This window comes from Nannobrachium achirus (assembly GCF_963921795.1).
Source record: "Nannobrachium achirus genome assembly, chromosome: 5".
In the NCBI taxonomy this organism is placed as follows: domain Eukaryota; kingdom Metazoa; phylum Chordata; class Actinopteri; order Myctophiformes; family Myctophidae; genus Nannobrachium; species Nannobrachium achirus.
This window is the reverse complement of record NC_137814.1, coordinates 10,536,746-10,555,401: the sequence shown is the minus strand read 5'-3', so window position 1 is coordinate 10,555,401 and position 18,656 is coordinate 10,536,746. Positions and strand designations below refer to the sequence as shown.

Here is an 18,656-nt window from a genome sequence, read left to right as displayed (position 1 = left end):
GGCCTTCATTACCAAAGAAGCATCCAGGCGACTGACTGCGGTTACATCTGAGTGGCTCTATAACAGGAGATTACACAGCGCTAGCTGCCAGCTCCTAGCATGCCCCCCCCCCCCCCTTCCCCCCTCCAGAGTCTGGAGCATCTCCTAATGTTGTCCACACTGGAGATGGCGCCGTTGTTTACCGGGGTTTGCGAGCGTGGCTTCGTTGAGTGGAGGCTAACAGAAGTTTCCCAGACTTGTCTCTCTCCCTCTTACATCACTGTTTCCCCACAAGGAACTCCCAATCCTGCCTTTGGGGGGGGCGACTTTTCAAAACGAATAAAAAGGGCTACTTATGTTAACTTTATGAACTTAAATACAAATACGTTGGACATAAAAAAAAGACTATCATTTTAATTCTACTATACTAGTCATTCAACTACTAATATAGACTGAAGTAATTAAAGCGGGTCATGTTTGCATGTTTGGAATTGTAACAGCTGTAATCAATAATATCAGTATTCCGATATTAACCTGCGGGCCGCATTAAGCGAAGGTGGGGGCCGCATGTGGCCCTTCCGGGCTGCCAGTTGCCCATGTATGCCTTAACCCTGGGCGAGCGGATATATTCGCAGTAGAGAATCTTAAACAGAAGTCACACACAGCGCGTAGTGGTGATCTTTAAACACCGACCCCTTGCAACCGCGATTTCGCTGATGTGCCTTTTTTTTCTTTTTCTCCCTTTCTCTTCTTCTTACCGGGCGAGCGAGGGAGGGAGGGGAGGGCTTTAAACGTAGCAGAGCCTGGTAATGATTCATAGGCCCCAATCTCCAGGCACCTCATTAGGCCGTTCCTCCACAGTAGCTGCAGCAGCCCGTCCTGGGCCCCGCCCCACACCTTCTCCACACCTGCTTAGCTGCGGCTGCCGCGCGCAGCGGGGGCCACGGGGGCCCCCAAGCCGTCTGTTATCCCAACTTAACCTGCGTCCGTGTCACACTCTATAGATTATAACCACTTTTTAACCATTATTTCATGCTTTTAACTGTTGAAAATAGCAGATCTACAAGCTCACAGCGCGGCACTCGGTGCCGCGCTTGTGGGCTTGCAGATCTGCTATTTTTGAAAGATCATGAAAATTTTTGCAAATCTTTTAATATATATATATATATTTTTTAAACGAACATTTGTAACTCAAATATTTGAGGGTCCCTGATATTTTGAGATGGGGGTTGACATGAAAAAGTTTGAGAACCACTGACACAGAAACATGCGTTTTTTTTTTTTGTTTTTTTTTTTTTCAAAACCTTCAAAGGATTCAGAAGACATTTATAGAATGGGGTCAAAAATATTCAAAGATTTGCACACATTTTCACGACTTTAGTGCCGCGCTGCGAGCTTGTAGATCTGCTATTTTTTCAATAGTTAAAGCCTAAAATAATGATCAAAGTAATAATGCGTTCCCGCCGGTCTAACTGGGTTATATGATCCTTATCCAATGGCAGCCGCAGTTTGGTCACAGCGACTCTGCCTCCACAGAGCCGAAACCAACCCCCCCTCCCCCCCCAACCCCCCCCCCCCCCCCTCACAACGCTCCATAAAATCACTCCGCCATATCACAGTGGGCCATCTGCTCATCTTCGCTGCTGATGAACTGAAAGTCTTGGCAGACACACACACAGATGCACACGGCACACCGCGCGCGCAGACGTGGCGGTGGTGGTGGTGCAAACTTAGCCTGACACAACCCACTGCTTCCACACACACACACGCACACACACACACACACACACACACACACACACACACACACACACACACACACACACACACACACACACACACACACACACACACACACACACACACACACATACACACACACACAGAGTGCAGACGCTCACCCTGCTTTGATGCAACACTGGTTTGCTTTGGGAGGGTGGCATGCTGACCGGTGGTGTGTGAGTGTGTGTGTGTGTGTGTGTGTGTGTGTGTGTGTGTGTGTGTGTGTGTGTGTGTGTGTGTGTGTGTGTGTGTGTGTGTGTGCGTGTGTGCGTGCGTGCGTGCGTGCGTGCATGCGTGTGCGTGTGTGTGTGTATGTGCTTGTGTGTGTCTGTGTCTGTGTGCGTGCGTGCGTGAGTATGTGTTTGAGTGCGCACCTTTTTCCCCTCACGCAGGACATATGCACAAATCAGTAGGACTAACGTCATACAAAAGAACATCTCCGTGTGCACGTGTGTCTGTATGTTTTGTATGCGTGTACCCTTGTGTAATTTTGCCCAAAGGCTAATCTCCCCCCCTACCCTCAACCTCAACACCCCCCCCCCCCCCTCCCAACCAATACCAGGCATCTGATTTGGAGTGATCTAATAAGGTAATGGCTTTTGCCTAATTCAATCTGGCTGGAAACGGCCGGTGGATTTGTGATTGTCATCGGGGATTAGTCATCAGGGGTGTCAGAGAGAGAGAGAGAGAGAAAGGGGGGGGGGGGGGGGACAGAGATAGAGAGAGAGAGAGAGGGGACCTGAAGCTCGTCTCCTCTCAATCCCCCTTTCCTTCTGTGTCACTTTGACTCCACTAAACCAAAAATCTCATTTCACTCCTCCTAATCACAGCATACAGTGGGGCCCCGGAAAAAAACGAAAATTGAATCGAGCCCGCCGCTGATGTCACATTTATCCCCTCATCAAAAATGATTGTTCTCTGATATACCTCCACGATCTCAGCCGCTATTAGCGCTCGCAACTCCCTCAGCATCAACACTTTAATTGAATGGCTGAGGAGGGGGGAGGGGGGAGGAGGGGGGGGGGGGGGGGTAATTTTGCACTCTGATGATGATACCTAATATAAGTGATAATTCCGGTGGGGAGTTTTTAGATTTCTGTTGGGAAATCTGTGTGAAACGCTTGATGGTTTATCATTTCATTGGGTTGTCATTATATCCACCCTCATCGGATTCAAGTCGTTTAAAAAAAGAAAAGGGTAAAGAAATGGTTTCGTCTGTCTGACATGCAGATCTTAAGATGGATGAATCTCACAGCCTGTCTTTGTTATCGTTCTCACTGTTCTCTGGGCTGCAGAGAGTGCCGTCCAGAGTGTCCTTGAGCAAGACTCTGAAACCCTGAGACCTGATTTATACTGTGTTGATGCCGTGCATCTAAAATAGACGATCTACAGGCCCGCAAACGCGTAGCATCGCGGACACTCGGTGAGCTTGTAGATCGGCTACGGTATTTTCAATGTGTGAGAACAGTACACAAGCAAGAACACAATCAATTAATCCGGCATAAATCAGGTTGCCTCCGACGTCAGTGTGAAAGTACGTGTGAATGGGTGAATGTGTAACACACAGCGTTTGGACAAAGGCACCATAGAAATGCAGGGCATCTCCCATTCATCCACACAGCGCTGCCCTTGGGTCCTGTCCAACTTTAAACCATTCAGAACGGGTACACTATATTGTGTATCATTATTTTATGCTTTAACTATTGGAAAAATACAAGCTCGCAGCGCAGCACTGAATGCCGCGCTGCGAGCTTGTAGATCTGCTATTTTTGAAAAAACGTGAAAATTTGAATTTTGACCCGATTCTATAAGTGTCTTTTGAATCCTTCTAAGATTTTTTTGAAAAACCTGTTTCTATGTCAGCAATCTGGCCAGCCATCGTCAAAGAAAAGGTCCTTTTCACTTAAATGGAGCTCAGTTAGTCTGTTCTTGAGAGACTACTATGTCAGTGGGTTCTCAAACTTTTTCATGTGAAGGACCCCCGAAATGATATTTATTTTGCCACGGACCCCCATCTCAAAATATTTAGTTCCAGGGACCCCCCAGAAGCAAAATTTGAGTTACAAACGTTCGCTTTAAAAACACATATATTCACAGATTTGCACACATTTTCACGACTTTTTTTCAAAAATAGCAGATCTACAAGCTCGCAGCGCGGCACTCGGTGCCGCGCTGTGAGCTTGTATATCTGCTATTTTTCAATAGTTAAAGCATAAAATAATGATACACAATAATGTGTACCCGTTCTAAATGGGTTAAACTCCTCTTCCCATTATCAATGTGTGAATGAAAAAGCAATAATGTGTGAATGAGCTCTCCATCGATACGTTCCAGATTCCCATTTACAGCCTCTCCTTGACCAGGGGCCGAAACTAATACAACGGCGAGCCTCATTTGGCCTTGGAAGAAACGCCTTAGAAAGTGAAATATCAGGTGGAAAATGGGGAGGTAATGTGACGTGACAATCTAATGTATTGAAGAAAGAAAATAACTTTGCAGTGGTCACGTGTACATGAGAGAGGAGTTTCTGTTATTCTGTATGTTAGAGTCTGTATGTTCCTGTGTTCTTTCAGTTATCGGTAAATAAAAAAATGTATTTAAATGGTAAATAAAAGGTGAATTTATATCGCGTATTCATCCACAGCACGCAGTTAAGGGTTCGGTCTCTTGCTCAAGGACACTTCGACACACAGCCAGGAATTCATAAGCGACCGCTCTACGCGCGCGTGCGTCTGTCTGTGTGTGTGTATGTAGCATAGTACTGTACATACAATACATACTTTTGAACTTCTACTACTAATTTTCCGGGTAAACCTTGCGTCACCCCTCCCACTGTTACACATACTGTACGTGTGAGACTGCAAGTCGCAGAGTCCAACAGCCGTTTTCTACTGTATGTCAGGGGTCTTCAACAGGGTGGTCCTCAGAGTTACTACAGGGAGGCCCCCAAATCTTTGTGATAGGATCATTCTTTTAAATTAACAGCTTGAACCCTCGCATCCCTATTCTGAGGGATGAAGAGAAGCCAAAAATAGCAGATCTACAAGCTCTCAAGCTTGTAGATCGGCTATTTTCGGCAAATAGGTTTGGTGTAGAGGTACATAGTGAAAAGGTCAAATTAACTAAAAACACGAATCCAACATAGACTGTTGACAGTGCTGTCAAACAAGTCTATGAAATCGATGAAAATCTGCATAACACATTTATACAATATGTAGAGGGGGTCCCTGCTTCATCTCTCTCTCTCAGCTAAGGGGCCTTGGCCTGAAAACGTTGAAGACCCATGATGTATGTAGTTGTAACCATCCATTTTTAATTGGTGTTCCAACCATTCTCAGGTGAAGTGCTGCAAGTACTGGCCTGACGACACTGAGATCTACAGAGACATCAAGGTGACACTGATAGAAACCCAACTGCTGTCGGAGTACGTCATCAGGACCTTTGCTGTGGAGAAGGTAAACATTTACAACCTGGCGCTCTGTATTTTGGGCATGTCGTTATTATAGCAGGTGAGAATAAGCAGATGTTCAAGCTCACAACGGATCACATTGTTCATGACGAGTTGTGCTGTTCATCACGTGACAAAGTATAACGGGGCTCAAGCGGTTGACCGCTACATCTCATTGAGCCTTGCTAGCGTGGGTGCGGCCCACTGGTGGGAAAGTCTGTCCCCCGTAATCAAAAGGTTCTTTCTCATAGCAGCCCGATCTGTGTCATTAGCTATGTTTATGTCCTCCTATCCGAATGGGCAAAACTATTCTGAGATTTACTGGACGAATAAAATACTGATGTCACATTTATGAGAGGTGGGATAGGTTGGTCTCGTAGCAAAAGGTCACAGGTGGTCTAGCTACAGTATGTAAAAGCCATGGTTCCTGACAATGCAGGGATATGTTTCAGGTTCATGAGAATGATAAACTAAAGAGATATTTATTTATTATGTACCATCAGCTGTTATACAGTAGTCCTTTAACTGAAGATTGACAGGTTCAATCACTAGTGTGTGACCACCGACATCCTTCCATATTGTCGAACCTTCCAGAGCAAAAATACTGCTTCCTTTGTGTGTTCAATGTCTATCTTGCTCATTTTTGCTATTACAAAAGGTGGAGGGGGGAGGGTTGAAGTGGTTAAAAGGGAGTTCATCCTCTGGTTATATCTGCATTCACGCAACAAACACATTTATTCAGAGATACATACAATGAGCAACCAATGGCATGGAGTGCAAGGGTCAATGACAATGTCACCATGTCCAGATGGCAACCTTGGTACTCGATGCTTGATGGAGTGGGGCTGTGGGCCTTGCTACAGAAATAACAGCCTTGAATACTCTGTATTTGCAATAGATAATTGAATCTTTGCTCACCCAAGTCTAGAGTGCTTTCAATCCAACCGTGTGTTTGCTGTGCAGCACAGACTCTCATCCTCATCCGTGCACTGCACAGAAGAAGTTAGACTTCATCGGTTTTCTTACCCTTCCTCTGCCCTTTCCCCTCTTTATCTGTCTCTCTTATCGTGTGGAAACTGTCAACTCTGCCGTTCCGCAGAGAGGGGCACATGAGATTCGCGAGATCCGACAGTTCCACTTCACAGGCTGGCCGGACCATGGCGTACCCTACCACGCCACGGGCCTTCTGGGCTTCATTAGGAGAGTCAAGTCCAAAACCCTGACCAACGCCGGTCCCATGGTGGTACACTGCAGGTTGGCATGCACACTCCGTCTCCGTCGCTCCCTCTGTAGATGCACTTAACTGCATGGTCTGGTTTCATAGTTGAGTTCTCTAAAAGTCAGACGGTGCCGGTTTGGAAAGTTTATAAAATAATAACAAAGAGAATAAAAGGAAGAAAAAAAAAAAGGCCAGAGCTTGTCATTAACCAATTTAGGCCTAGAATTATTTAATGCTTTAACTATTGAAAAATAGCAGATATACAAGCTCACAGCGCGGCACCGAGTGCCGCGCCGTGAGCTTGTAGATCTGCTATTTTTTGAAAAATCATGAAAATTTTTGCACATTTTTCAATATATATTTTTCAAAGCAAACTTTTGTAACTCTAATATTTGCTTCTGGGGGGTCCCTGGAATAACATATTTTGAGATGGGGGTCCGCGGCCAAATATATAAATGTTGAGGGTCCTTGATCCACTGATTCAGAGGAAGGATTTAGAAGTCGGGTCAAAGATCGGGTCAAAGATATTCAAAGACACATTTTCAAGTTAAAAAAATAAATAGCAGATCTACAAGCTCGCAGTGAGCTTGTATATCTGCTATTTTTCAATAGTTAAAGCATAAAATAATTGTTAAAGTGGTTCAAATCTAGCGCGACTCAGGCGCGTTCCAGGTATTCGAGAGTTAAATCCAATTTTCATGCCACAGCGAACCTGATGTTATTCCTTTGAGCTCGTACATGTCAGTTTGGAGGAAGTCTCTTTGTTCTGGCAGATATCGATTGAACTGCCCAAGGTCATAGGAATAATGCACCTGAATCCTACTTTACTGAGAACTTAACTTTTTTATGCATGTCCACTTCAAATGTCAATGTCCCTAATAAAAAAACAAAGGTTTCTATGTCCTTGGGGCGATTCCTAATCCGTCTGATCTCCGATGGCTTCCCCTACAGTGCCGGGGCGGGCCGAACGGGCTGCTTCATCGTGATCGACATCATGCTGGACATGGCGGAGAGAGAGGGCGTTGTGGACATTTATAACTGTGTGCGAGAGCTGCGCTCGCGGAGGGTCAACATGGTCCAGACAGAGGTATAGTATGGTCAGAATTTATTGAGAGGATTGCCCCTTGAGATGCAGCATCTCATTTTAGAGGGGGTCCTAGACCAGGGGTTTTCAAAGTGGGTGACGGGGCACCCTGGGGTGCCGTGACGGCAGTCCAGGGGTGCCGCGAGATAATTTGATAATATTCTGAATTTATTTGTACACTTGAAAAAATATTAAGTATCGTTTTAAACTTGAAGTACAAAGTTATTTTCAGTCAGTTCTAACCAAAATGGCTATTATCTCAACGTTTTCCTCGCAACATAATCACTAAAATATCGTCACTGTCGGGCAGAAACCTTGTATCTCCAAGTTTCAAATGTGTACGTCTTCACCGTTTCATCATACAAGACCGTCGCACAAAACTAGTGAAAACAGCCGATCTACAAGCACACAGCGCCTCGCAATGCGAGGCGTTGTGTGCTTGTAGATCGGCTGTTTTCACTAGTTTAGTACATTTTTTAGATGATAAATACAAGGTATCCACCCGACAACGACGATATGCTTTAAATATAAGGCGCTGGGAGTGAAAATTATAATGTAGGGGTGCCTCAGATTAAAACAATATTTATGGGGTGCCCTGAGACAAAAAAGTTCGGGAACCCCTGTCCTAGACACATAAGTGGACATTACATACATACAGTACAAAGACTAGGGTTGGGTATCGTCTGCGATACTTTTAATGGTATCGATTGCATGACGTCGATACTATCGGGTATCGGTTCACGTAAAACAAACGATACCTTGTTTCCCTACTCTGGAACGCACCCCTGGCCGGTCGCATCTGTAACAGTTGGGCTACTGAGAGTTTAATGACTGCTTTAGTAGGCTACAATCGTTACTGTGTAAAATAGCCTATAATGTTTATTATTATGATGATTATCCAACGTCTATACTCTCCGCTCCGCCACACTGTGTGAACATCATCATCACCTCTGCTCTACCGCAGCAGCAGTAGAGCAGTTAAACTTAAATAAAAAAGTATCGGAAATGGTATCGAAAAGGGTACCGTATCGATTCCCAGGTATCGAAAAAGGTATCGTATCGATTCAAAGGTGAACGATACCCATCCCTAACAAAGACACTTGACTATAGACATTGCATACAATGCAAACACACAACACGTACAGTACAGTTAGCTTGCTCACCATCACCCTCACTACACACAACCCCCAACTCATTAAAGAAAAAAGGATGGAGAATACAGTACTTTGACTTGAAACAAGAAATAGAGTAAATACAAACAGTATTAGAAGCATGAACAGTTTCAAGATGTGACAACAAGGAAGTCCTGAAGCGGCCAAAAGAGGTGATAGATCTGAGTGAAAGAGGGAGATTGTTCCAGTCAGATGGAGCTTTGTAGTGGAATGCCCTGCGTCCAGATTCAGAAGTTATTTTTTGGGCGACAGTAAACAGGGGCGTCACACGGGGTAGGAAAGTGGGACTGAGTTACCAGGGCCCAAGGTGGAGGGGCCCTAGTAACTTTAGCTATTGAAAAATAGCAGATATACAAGCTCACAGCGCGGCACCGAGTGCCGCGCTGCGAGCTTGTAGATCTGCTATTTTTGAAAAGTCGTGAAAATGTGCGCAAATCTTTGAATATATGTATTTTTAAAGTGAACATTTGTAACAAAAATTTTGCTTCTGGGGGGTCCCTGGAACTAAATATTTTGAGATGTGGGGGTCCTTCACATGAAAAAGTTTGAGCATCACTGACATGGAAACATAGGTTTCTTGGCACACATTTTCAAGATTTTTCAAAAATAGCAGATCTACAAGCTCGCAGCGCGGCACTCGGTGCCGCGCTGTGAGCTTGTATATCTGCTATTTTTCAATAGTTAACATTCATGGGGGGCCCGCAGTGAATCCTTGTACCCAGGGCCCAGAATTTGGTGTGACGCCCCTGACAGTAAAATAGGGATGTTGTGAGTGCCTAAGTGGATATGGTGATGTGTATGGTTCCAGGGATTTTTTTTTTTCAAGTAAGATGGACAGTTGAAGTAAACACATTTAAAAAGGAATAGGTACTAGTGGAGTTGCCTTCTTGCCTAAGGCTGCAGCCAATCAAGCGAGCTACTGTACTGTATAAAGAGAACAGTGTTGTGTTCTGTATGGACATCTCGGTACAAATCTGCATAGGGAGTTGTATAAAACATTAAGAGGCCTGAGGTTGGTGTCAGTGGCGCTTTGACAAACAATGTTTGCATAATTTACAATGGGAAGTAGTACTTGGGATATTATTGTGATGAGACAGAGGAGGTAGAGTTTGATAAAACAGGTAGAGTTTGATAAGACAGAGATACAGTTTGATAAGACTGAGAGGTAAATGGTAAATGTTGCATTTATACCGGTATGGCGCTTTTTATCCGAAGTGCTTTACATAGATTGTGCATTACAGTCATTCACCCATTCACACACACATTCATACACCGATGGCGGAGGAAACCATGCAAGGCACCCTCCTGCACTTCGGGACAGCTTGATAAGACATGTACTTTGATAAGACATTGGGACAGTTTCGTAAAAACGCTGGTTATAGCCCAGACACACTGACACGCGTCGTTTCACGAATAAAACACCAGATTGCACCAGGGAAGGAATGCCGTTATAAGACCCTGTCTTGTTTATGTTTAACACAGTGTAGTCATTCATGCCACCTTAAAAAAAATGTAATCATAATGACCGTTTCTTACAAAAGACTAAAAAAAGGAGCACACCCTAGCTATTTCGCAGGCTGCTGAGCTTGACGCCCGGCAGAACTGGGACAATAGAAGTCATAATAAAGGCCTTTCAGAGGCTTGTTAAACGAGAGAGCATTTAGCTCACATCGACGGGTGAAAAGAAAGAAAGAAAAAAAACCCTCCCCTGCTCGTCCACTGGTGCCAACTTTGGACGGTGCGGGCTGCCGAAGGACTTTTTGCGCTTTTCTGAACACGGGCCATCTGGAGGCATCCGTAGTCTCACTGAATGCATCATTTCACCGTAATTCCTTTTAAATCACAGGCGCCATTGGACTTAATGGCCAAATGTTTCATCGTTGACGTGCGAACTGGGATTTGAGTAACTGGAGACCAAATGTTGTTCACCCTGAGTCACTCTCCTCTCTCCGAGTTCAGTGACCTTCAAAGTGTGTGTGCGTGTGCGTGCGTGTGCGTGCGTGTGTGTGTGTGTGTGTGTGTGTGTGCGTGCGTGTGTGTGCGTGCGAGTGTGTGTGAGTGTGCGCGTGCGTGTGCGTGTGTTCGCGTGAGTGGGTGCATGCGCGTGCGCGTGCATGCGTTTGCCCTCGTAGGTGTTCTAGCTATAGCTGGCACAGTTCCTTGCCCTGCGGTCATACACTCTAGCACTGTCTGCAGACATGAAAAGCCTATTTGTTTATTTAATTTCTTTTTAACAAATATACTGTTTTATCGATCCGTGCAAGTCTCTGATGTGACCGTTGAATACCCCGGGGGCACACAGCTGACCTGGGCATGTAGACTAGAACAGTGGTTCCCACATTGTTCAGCCCAAAACCATAAATGAAGGGACCATAAAAATGTGTCTGCGACCCACAAATGGGTCCCAACAACCCACTGTTTGGGAAACAGTGGAGTCCCAGGTCAGACGTTCACACCGTACTGTAGGTACAGTAGGAGGAGCAGCTTCGTCTCATGGCCTGCTGCCGTTCCATCCTGTAAGAGCAGTGACCTTTGTGCAAAGTGTGCGGATTTTGGTCCAAAGTGACAAGGAAGCGTCATTGGGAAAATGTCACTTCAGAAAGGATATACATCAAGCCGTCTCTGGGCCGTCTGTCTGTCATCATGACATTAAGGCATGAATGGAAATGTCATCTTTACAGTGGAGAATTTCCTCTGATTACAATGACGATGATGAACGTGATGAAATATGACGATGATGAACGTGATGACAATATTTTGGTCGCGGCGGGAGGAAGATTGAGAAGTAATTTAGTTTGACGTGCCTATGACTAACACATTATTTGAATGAATAGACATTTTGGAAACGTTAACCCAGTGTTTCTCAAATGGGGGTATGTGTACCCCTAGGGGTATGCGGGGTTCTGCAAGGGGTATGTGAGAAAAACTAGAAAATGGGAATATGTATTTTACTGTTATGGTTATAAAACATTGACAGATTTTGTGTGAACCTGCTCATCTGTAAATTGTTAAACCAAATTGCATCAATACCTTGACTAGTACAACTGTTATTGAACATATTGGCATTGGAACTGGAACTTTTATGTCAATTTTTCTAAGCTAAATAAATACTGTAGTCAGGGGAAGGGGGTACTTGGCTTTCGAATATTTGGCAGCCCCATTTTAATTTCTTCACAAGATCGGTGGTTGTTGGCACCTGCACTACAATACTGTACTTCACCATTATGTTGTGACCACCCCGCCCTCTCCCCTCCCCTTCACATTATACACATACCCCGCAGCAGCAGCCAAAGCAAGACATTGGCCATTTGCACAGTAAGGATAGGAGGTACAGGGGTGTTTCATCTAGAGCTTGTAGCAGCATGGGGAGGTTGAGCTTAAAACATTAGGCGACGGACCCGACTTTTACAACATGCTTTAGAAAGGAGGGTAGAAAGGCAACATGAGTGAAGTCACATACTGTACATACACCTCATTGAAACCCTCACACAGCCCATTATACTGGAAATATTGCACAATATTGCTGCCATAACGTCAGTATTGTACCTCCTCCGTCCTGTTTGTTATAAATGAATATTTCAGAAATAACTAAGCCTATGTGGTTAATGTATGCATGTAATAAGATGGGTCTATGATGTGTATGACACTATTTTCGGCACACTGTATGGCAGCGTTAAACGACAAGAACACTTTGGAGGAGGTTTGAGTTGGGGCAAGAAATAAAAAAGAAATGCTCGATTGATTAGGAATTAATCATTCAAAATATGCTCCTCATTGGCTTAAATTGTACGGTGAAACAGCTCTCAGAGACACACTTTTAGCACGTAAACAGACACAAACAAAGCTGATACAGACCATATAGAACATCACAAAACACAGGACGTTTTTATTTTAAAAACAAATTGGGTACCGGGTTTGGCATCTTTTGTATTATCAATTTCTAATCAACAGTGCAACCATTTTAGATTTCTCGCCCACCTTTCGAGTTACGTCATGGCAAGGTAACTACACAACCCAAAGCTCTACCAAAGTGCCATGGCCCTTTGAGAGATGAATCGGTTCCGTGTTCAGTGTGTGTGTGGTTGCATTCCCGCGTTAAGGATGTCATTTTGCAGGAGCAGTATGTGTTCATCCATGACGCCATCCTGGAGGCGTGCCTCTGCGGTGACACCACCATTCCAGCCAGCCAGCTTCGCTCGGTCTACTACGACATGAACCGGCTGGACCCTCAGACCAACTCCAGCCCCATCAAGGAGGAGTTCAGGGTGCGTACAGTGTGCCAGCCAGTGGTGTAAAGCAGTGGTTCTCAACCTGAGGTTCGGGACCCCCAGGGGGTTAATCATCTGGGTTGCAACACTGTTGTTTCACTCAACAGTAAACAAACAAACAAACCAGCATTAAAGTGTATAGAGGGCATCTGCACATTTCTAAAGTGAAAATTTAAGGACTTTTTAATACATCTAAAATGTCAAATTAAACATTGGCCAAATTGTCAATTCTACCACTTTTTCGAGTCACGTGTTCAAATACTGGATTGTGATTGGCTTAAAACAGTAGTAAATGAGGCCACAATAGCCGGAATGTGTGAAATGCCCGGATGTACATGCAAATGAGGCACATTTCCGAGATCAATACGCGATGAACGCATCCGGGGACTTCAGGAGGGAGTCGGAACCTATGGTCGGAACACCTTTCCCCCCACCAACAAATGACGGTCGCAGCTGTCCTATGTTTACTAACGTGCGTACTATCGTCGCCGATTTATTTGGATCCAATGCAATCCGCCAACTTTAAAGCCCCTTTTCTCTGAACCTATGCCTTTCTGGAAGCGAACAGCCTCTATTTACGGCCGGAACGGTGCTTTTAACTGACGTTAGCTTAGCTGTAAGCTAGGCGACCGAGTATTTCCCGGTGAATCTGTGCGCAAAGGTGGGGGCTTGGGAGTGTGGGGGTCTGGGGGACACGCACCACCACTGACTATTGCTGATGATGGAGAGGTTCTATAGCTTAGCCTTTATGTATTGAAAATGAGAGGCACTCTTGCCGATTTAGTAAGAGACTCGTCTCCAATTGCAAGATATTTAAAAGTTATTTGGGGCCATGATGATGATGATATCCTTTTCTTCCCACAACTAGACTAAGGATTTTATATTGTCTGTGTTATTGTTTACAACCACTGAACCACAATTATTCACGTGTGGCAAGATTCACTCGTTTTTAGTAGGCTATATAGTGTAGGATTAGAAGAAGCCTTTTCAGAAGTTAATTTAATGATTTCCATTTAATGATTTCATTTATCCTCATCTAATGCACCGTATGCACGCTGTTTAAAGGCCGTGTAGGCTTTTCAGAAGTTAATTGAATGTTTTCCATTTGCGCTAATGCACGCAACTGTTTTCGCCAGGTTTTAAGGTCTTATTTTAGTTGTTTCTCATAAGCTCGCAACCCTCCTTGCCCATCGGCCCCCACCTTTGCGCACAGATTCACCGGGAAATACTCAGTCGCGTAAGCTAGACATCTGTCTCAGCATGGAGTTGGCGCCATCTGGTGGTGAGTAGAAGATGTTGTTTGTGGCACTATTTGTTGTTATGGCGGAAGTTTTATAGGCAATAATGATTGTAACTTAAGATCCTTGCAAGTTACAACTATGTGTTTTCTTTCATGTATACGGGAAAAAGTGGTAGAAAAGCTATTTACCACTCGGGGTCGGACATTATGCTCTCATAATGTCCTGAGTGCGGGTGTTATCGGACTCGGCTGGCGCCTCGTCCGATCACACCCGCACTGCGGACATTATGAGAGCATAATGTCCTCTCACTCGGGGTAAATTGCTTACATATTAGAGGCTGAAATTATGCGTTTTGAATATGTAGATCTGCTATTTTCACAATAGAGCCGTGTTATACAAAAATGTAATGGCTCAACTCTTAGTGCTCGTCAGGGTGGGGGTCCCCAGTTAAAATATGATTATTTGGGGGGTCGCGGCCTGAAAAGGTTGAGAACCACTGGTGTATGTTTACTCAAATACTGTACTTGAGGTATTTGTGCTTTACTTGAGTATTTCCCATTTTTAATACTTTTACTTCTACGCAACTACATCTCGGATCTAAATATTGTATTTTTACTCCACCTGAAACCTTTAGATCTAGTTACTTTGCAGATATACCTTATAATATTACAAAACACACATTAAGCACTATTTCCACTACTATTTGGAAATAGACGATCTACAAGCTCACAGTGGGCTTGTAGATCTGCTATTTTCAAACATTTTGTACTTTTACTTTTGGTACTTTAAGTCCATTTTGATACCAATACTTTTGTACTTTTACTCAAGTAAATATTGAATTCCAGACTTTTACTTGTAACGGAGTATTTCTATATTGCAATATTGATACTTTTACTCAAGTAAAACATTTGAGTACTTTTTCCATCACTGATGCCAGCCTTGTGCCCTCACCCACTCACTGTCGCATGCACGCACACACACACACACACACACACACACACACACACACACACACACACACACACACACACACACACACACACACACACACACACAAACACAAACACATGCTTTTTTCTTGTATACCTTTTTTAAATACAATTTCATTCACACTGAGCACTATAAGTTTAAAGAGGTGGTGCCATAGTTTTGTACTTTTTCTGTTTTTCATGTGTCTAGGAGGTTGAAAGTACCTCATTAGACCCCCTGGTGTGGTTTTTATGAGCAATTATTTATTCACTTGGTATTTGTTTGTTTTCTCTTGGAGGCTGCCACCTCTGGTCAAAAGTGTCAGTTAAAAAACACAGATAAGATGACATCACAGAATCGACTCCTCCCCTAATTCCCATTCACCCAACACTGTGGGGTGTGGCTAACTCGGCTAGGTCACCACCCACCATGACATCCATGCATACTTAATGAACTGGGGGTGTGGCCACATAAAAACCCAATTTTAACTCTTTCTGTATACTTTTTTGGAAAAAATCTTCCTCCTAGTATAATCATAATACCTGATAATCATGTTTTAGAGGGGGGAAATATCATGGCACCACCTCTTTAACTATAAAGATATACCGGTAGTTAAAAAAATCAAGTCAAGTTGTCAAAGTCAAGTGGATGGCAGAGTTAACACTGACTATAACAAAGAAATACAATGATGAACGATATAGTTATAGTTGACTTTATAGCTATAGTGCATAGTTAAAGTGCCATAGTGAATGGCACTTTAAAGCTATACTGTGTAAGTTGCTCAACTAGTGGTCAGTAGCGTCCGCGTCTTTCGGCCGTTTTTCGCCGCGGACCGGGCCTCACACCCCCGCGTCACCCCCGCGTCTGCCTCCACCTCGCCGAGATCTATCTTTAGAGGGGTCCCTGGTTCCTATGCGTTCAGGCATTCCGGAGAAACGGAGTGTTTCACCCGAGTATAGATAGAGACACACGGGCGCCTACAAATATGGCCGCCCTATTGTGATAGCTAGCGACCCCACTTCAAGATGCGCTGTGATTGGCCGGCAGTGTATAACCCTCGCTGTGATTGGCCGGTAGTGTATGATGACGTAATTTTTGCGCGAAAACCGGACCCCGGTCAGGATCATAGAAAACATATAAAGAGAAGGCTTCAGAAGCTGAAAATAACGGAGTGGGTGTTCTAAAACTTTAGCGATTTAAGAGTTAGGACAATTTTAAGATTTGTTTTATAAAAAAAGTTACATGGTATAACTTTAACTATACTTTAAAATTGCAGTGGTTGGGGCTCTGATGGGTCTAAAACCTTGCCCCAGGTTGGAGTTATAAGTCAAGATAACGGTATGTCATAGACCACTGACCTCATAGATCAGGTGTTCCCAAAGTTTTCAGGCTGCGACCACCCAGAATAAGCATATTTCAACTGGGGAACCCCCACCCTGACAAGCACTTGGAATTGTAGGAGTTGACATTTGAATTTTGTGAAAATAGCAATCTACTGTACATGCTCCCAATGCCTGGCGTTGTGAGCATGTAGGTTGGCTATTTTAAAATAGCCTGTTTCTTAGGTAATATTTGACAATTTGGCCAATGTTAGTATCGTTTGTTGATTCATTTTAATACAGTAATGGTCTTATTATTAATTTCATTATTTTTTATTTAAGAGGTATTATAAGGTCTTAAAAGTAATTCAATTGTCACTTTAGAAACCCTGAGTTTATACTGTATGTTTTTTTTTTTTTGTGTTCATACTGTTGAATGAGAAAACAATGTTGCACATAAAAAGTAAATTTAGATTTTTGAAATGTTGTATTTCCACATTGCGGTATTATAAATCAGAGTTATTTTTTCACCACTGCTAAATGCCTGTTATAACTGTTGCTTCTCCCTGTGCTTCCTGTATCAGACTCTGAACATCCTGTTGTAACTGTTGCTTCTCCCTGTGCTTCTTGTGTCAGACTCTGAACATCCTGTTATAACTGTTGCTTCTCCCTGTGCTTCTTGTGTCAGACTCTGAACATCCTGTTATAACTGTTGCTTCTCCCTGTGCTTCTTGTGTCAGACTCTGAACATCCTCTTGTAACTGTTGCTTCTCCCTGTGCTTCCTGTATCAGACTCTGAACATCCTGTTATAACTGTTGCTTCTCCCTGTGCTTCTTGTGTCAGACTCTGAACATCCTGTTATAACTGTTGCTTCTCCCTGTGCTTCCTGTGTCAGACTCTGAACATCCTGTTATAACTGTTGCTTCTCCCTGTGCTTCCTGTATCAGACTCTGAACATCCTGTTATAACTGTTGCTTCTCCCTGTGCTTCCTGTGTCAGACTCTGAACATCCTGTTATAACTGTTGCTTCTCCCTGTGCTTCCTGTATCAGACTCTGAACATCCTGTTATAACTGTTGCTTCTCCCTGTGCTTCTTGTGTCAGACTCTGAACATCCTGTTGTAACTGTTGCTTCTCCCTGTGCTTCATGTATCAGACTCTGAACATCCTGTTGTAACTGTTGCTTCTCCCTGTGCTTCCTGTATCAGACTCTGAACATCCTGTAACATCCTGTCATAACTGTTGCTTCTCCCTGTGCTTCCTGTGTCAGACTCTGAACATCCTGTTGTAACTGTTGCTTCTCCCTGTGCTTCTTGTATCAGACTCTGAACATCCTGTTATAACTGTTGCTTCTCCCTGTGCTTCCTGTGTCAGACTCTGAACATCCTGTTGTAACTGTTGCTTCTCCCTGTGCTTCCTGTATCAGACTCTGAACATCCTGTTGTAACTGTTGCTTCTCCCTGTGCTTCCTGTGTCAGACTCTGAACATCCTGTTGTAACTGTTGCTTCTCCCTGTGCTTCCTGTATCAGACTCTGAACATCCTGTAACATCCTGTCATAACTGTTGCTTCTCCCTGTGCTTCCTGTGTCAGACTCTGAACATCCTGTTGTAACTGTTGCTTCTCCCTGTGCTTCTTGTATCAGACTCTGAACATCCTGTTATAACTGTTGCTTCTCCCTGTGCTTCCTGTGTCAGACTCTGAACATCCTGTTGTAACTGTTGCTTCTCCCTGTGCTTCCTGTATCAGACTCTGAACATGGTGACTCCCACGCTGCGAGTGGAGGACTGCAGCATCGCCCTGCTGCCCAGGAACCACGAGAAGAACCGCTGCATGGACGTCCTGCCCCCCGACCGCTGCCTGCCCTTCCTCATCACCATAGACGGAGAGAGCTCCAACTACATCAACGCTGCCCTTATGGATGTAGGACTTTTCTCCATTATTAGAATAATACTAGCCCGTTAAGACCTGAGGCTCATTCTACAAATGACTTGAAATCAGTAGTTTTCACACCCGCAAAGACACAAAGACACAAAGGCCCCAGTTTGATTATACTCTATATGCATTTTTCTTTTTTATTGAATCAAAAGTATCTCTGTTTATTAACTCTGATGGGTCCATTTGTACACTCTCAGAGTTAGGGTAATAATAATATTAACTAGAAAAGAAATTTTAA

The 18,656-nt window shown here is 43.9% G+C and overlaps 1 protein-coding gene across 8 annotated transcripts in view; it reads left to right on the top strand.

Annotated features, from left to right (window-relative positions):
• LOC308284704 (receptor-type tyrosine-protein phosphatase mu) overlaps positions 1 to 18,656 on the top strand; it is a 337,583-nt gene that overhangs the window by 296,682 nt on the left and 22,245 nt on the right. For all 8 annotated transcript variants that reach the window (XM_080725420.1, XM_080725419.1, XM_080725418.1 and 5 more), the window contains 5 exons: positions 5,100 to 5,216; positions 6,309 to 6,463; positions 7,380 to 7,515; positions 12,800 to 12,949; positions 18,230 to 18,403. In XM_080725420.1, the coding sequence (XP_080581546.1) occupies positions 5,100 to 5,216; positions 6,309 to 6,463; positions 7,380 to 7,515; positions 12,800 to 12,949; positions 18,230 to 18,403 (732 nt within the window). The remainder of the gene's footprint in view (positions 1 to 5,099; positions 5,217 to 6,308; positions 6,464 to 7,379; positions 7,516 to 12,799; positions 12,950 to 18,229; positions 18,404 to 18,656) is intronic.